Here is a 3,547-nt window from a genome sequence, read left to right as displayed (position 1 = left end):
TGTGTGTGTGTGTGTGTGTGTGTGTGTGTGTGTGTGTGTGTGTGTGTGTGGTTGTCTGTCTGTGTATACAATATACAATATTTGAACAAAATTGCAGGAAGTTCAAAGCGCATATGTCATTCACATGCACCGTTGGGTGCATGTGACTTAACTGTGCCAACATTGAGCGTCTGCATATTAGTTTGAGCTTTTAAGATATTAACCAAATCTTGCCCAAAGTACATGGCAAGGTCTTAGAAGAAAATCAGGTAAAGAAAGACTCCATCTAAAGCATATATCTTTAGATAGACTGTCTCTGAAGACAAATATGGTATGATCATGTTAAAGACTTGGTACGTATGTGCACTTGGTAAGTGGTGACTAAATACTGAGTATAAAATATGGTCTTGATCTTGAAGTGGGTGCTAACGTAGACAGTGAAATGGGGCAATGAGTTTTAAGTAATAAAAAATTACAATATTAGCGATGAGAAAATAATTTATTATCATGATGTTAATTATGTTCGTGAAAAGCAGCAAAACAACCCCGGAATTTGAAATATACATACAAATATTATTGATATTTGTTAAGATTCTGTTTGTTATTAAAATGATTTCTTTTTCTTTCAGTTCAAGAAAGATTCTGATCCAAATGTTGCGGTAAGTTCTTATATCACATGTTGGGAGCCCTCCTCCCCTCCTAATCAAATGTTACACGCATCCACCCACACACTCATTCATGATCAGTTTTAACAACTGTTTCTAAACGCCTCTAAAAAACAAAAAAGCTGTACTAAACGTACGGATTATAGTGAAGAATTGTTATTCATAGGTGCAGGAGTGGCTGTGTGGTAAGTAGCTAGCTTACCAACCACATGGTTCTGGGTTCATTCCCACTGCGTGGCACTTTGGGCAAGTGTCTTCTACTATAGCCTTGGGCCGACCAAAGCCTTATGAGTGGATTTGGTAGACGGAAAACTGAAAGGAGCCCGTCGTATATATGTATATATATATGTATGTGTGTCTGGGTTTGTCCCCCCAACATTGCTTGACAACCGATACTGGTGTGTCTACGTCCCCGTAACATAGCGGTTCGGCAAAAGAGACCGATAGAATAAGTACTAGGCTTCCAAAGAATAAGTCCTGGGGTCGATTTGCTCGACTAAAGGCGGTGCTCCAGCATGGCCAGAGTCAAATGACTGAAACAATTAAAAGAGTAAAAGAGTACGAGGAAGTAATGCTTTGTGAAGAAGCAATTAATAAATGTTCAGTGAGACAGGTCAGGGATGATAAAAGAAATAGAAATGTACGAGGCTGATGTATCTGAGTTAGTGGACATGCTGCAACGATGTCACAGGGCCATATGTTGAAACACGTCGTCTCTGGGCTTCAATAGACAGAAGCAAAATAATTTACTAATATTATTTTGGTGATACAATTTCATTGTGGTAGAATCAATACAGTAAGTTACAATGTAATATTCTATTCAAATATGTTACGATGTAGTGTACCGTTATTCATGTATAATATAATGTAATGTACAACTTACACTATATTCTCCTCATATAAATATGGCTGGCATTGAGCCTATGTTTGAAATACATATATTTTCATGCTTCAAGCAGATGCAATTTTTCACCATATTAATCTTTTATATTTTCTAGCTATTATTTTCAGAGAAACAGTGTGAAAAGGTGGATATTGGGAGGTCACCATTGTTGTTGATATTATTACTGTTGTTTTTGTTGTTGTTCTTATTTTTTTTTTACACGATAATGGCGGCCAGCAGGGTGATCGTCTCCATAACAACACCATGTTTTCCATTACTTTCGATCATAATGGCGTTTAAGAATTATTTCTGGAGTTTTGAATGTTTTCTTTTAACACTTCTAATTGTTTCGATTCCTTGGTGTTAGCTTTATCGTTGTCGTTGTTGTTCTTCGTCTTCTTCTCGTTGTACTTGTTTTTATGACTATTTTTTGTTATTCTTCTTCAATTTGATTGACTGATTGATTGATTGATCGTTCGAGTTCTGGTAATGAAATTGATGAAGATGATGATGAAGATGATGATGATGAAGACGACGAGGACGGCAACATCAACGACAACGAAGAGAATGATGATATTATTTACATATTTTCTCTTTCCGATTGACAGCGCGCGAAAACCTTACGGTTCGAAACCACCTGTGAACGTATCCTACCGTTTATGGAAGAGACTCTGCAGAAATATGATGGCGGCAACCTTTTCTTTATGGGAGAGAAGGTAACTCACTTCACTACACTTCACTTCATCTCAATGGTTCCTATTTCATTTATTTATCCCGTTATTATACAACTTCTTATCGTCTATACTTTCGTTTTGTTATCAGTTATGCTCCACGGATGTAAATTCAGGCAGCATTTATTGTAATAAATTCTTGTTGATTTTGTTGTTATTGTAATAATGTTTACTGTTATTGTTCGTGATTCTGCTATTGTAATATATGTCAATATTGTTATATAGAATGCCTTTCTGCGTGTAATAGGGTGAAGAGTTCAATTCGAACTGGCACTAATATTACAAACATTAGATATATCTTCGGTCTATAATCTCCCCTCTTTCACCCACTACTCATCCACCACCTTCTCTGCATCATGAACATCAATACTAGCATCAACATGATCACCATCACTACCATCATCCTCATCATCTTTATTATCGTCATCATCATTCATCATTACAACCACTATCACTACCACCACATTAATCCTATCATCATCATCAGCAGCAGCAGCATCGTCAGGATAATATCACAAATAGTTTGCCTAAATATCCTAAATGTTCCACCCATCTTTCATGTTTTCAGTTCAAATTCGTTTCAGACCAACTTTGTCTTCCAGTTTTCTGGGGCAGATGATTTATATAAGTGTATATAAGAATATAGCAGAAGTGAAGTACCTCAGTGAAGTGTTCTATGTACTGAATGCAATTACAGTAGGCATTCACATATGTATTACGGAAAAAAGAATAATTTCCATCCCTTGGAATTATTCAAAACGACAGTAGAAAAAGAATCCTCCCCTTGGAGCGTTGAATATCCAAGGGGAAAAAAGCTGTGAAATAACTCCATGAAGATCAGACAACTGAAGTCTTTGAATGACTGAGATAAACTAGTTTGAAGCGGATCTGGTCTTTAAAGCAATCTGGCCAACGCAATGGATATTTTTCTGTCATATAAGACCTCGTCAGCTAAATACAATCTAGTGAGTTTGTAAACCTATGAATAATCTTTGTATACAGAAATAGAAGAACTATAATGTCGCTGATTATGAATATCAATGTTAGAAGTTTCTCAAATTGTTACACTGTGTTTAAATATCAAGTATGGCTGTGTGGTTAAAAACCTCTTTTTGTCGACCCACGGTCTTGGGTTCAGTCACACAAAGTGAACGGCACTTTGTGTGAGTGTTTCCTACGTTTGTCTCAGGCCGACCATTGCCTTATGAGTGAACTTGGTAGGCGAAAGCTGTGTAGAGGTTCATCGGCATATATATATATATATATATATATATATATATATATATATA

At 36.3% G+C, this 3,547-nt stretch overlaps 1 protein-coding gene across 1 annotated transcript in view; it reads left to right on the top strand.

The window, feature by feature from the left end:
* The window catches only part of LOC106869781 (S-crystallin 3-like), an 18,592-nt gene that overhangs the window by 13,443 nt on the left and 1,602 nt on the right, over positions 1-3,547 (top strand). The window contains exons 5-6 of the mRNA XM_014915643.2: positions 609-638; positions 2,136-2,243. Coding sequence (XP_014771129.1) covers positions 609-638; positions 2,136-2,243 — 138 coding nt within the window. The remainder of the gene's footprint in view (positions 1-608; positions 639-2,135; positions 2,244-3,547) is intronic.

Source organism: Octopus bimaculoides, chromosome 5, assembly GCF_001194135.2.
Source record: "Octopus bimaculoides isolate UCB-OBI-ISO-001 chromosome 5, ASM119413v2, whole genome shotgun sequence".
Taxonomy (NCBI): domain Eukaryota; kingdom Metazoa; phylum Mollusca; class Cephalopoda; order Octopoda; family Octopodidae; genus Octopus; species Octopus bimaculoides.
The sequence above is the reverse complement of the archived record's forward strand: the minus strand, read 5'-3'. Positions and strand labels throughout refer to the sequence as shown.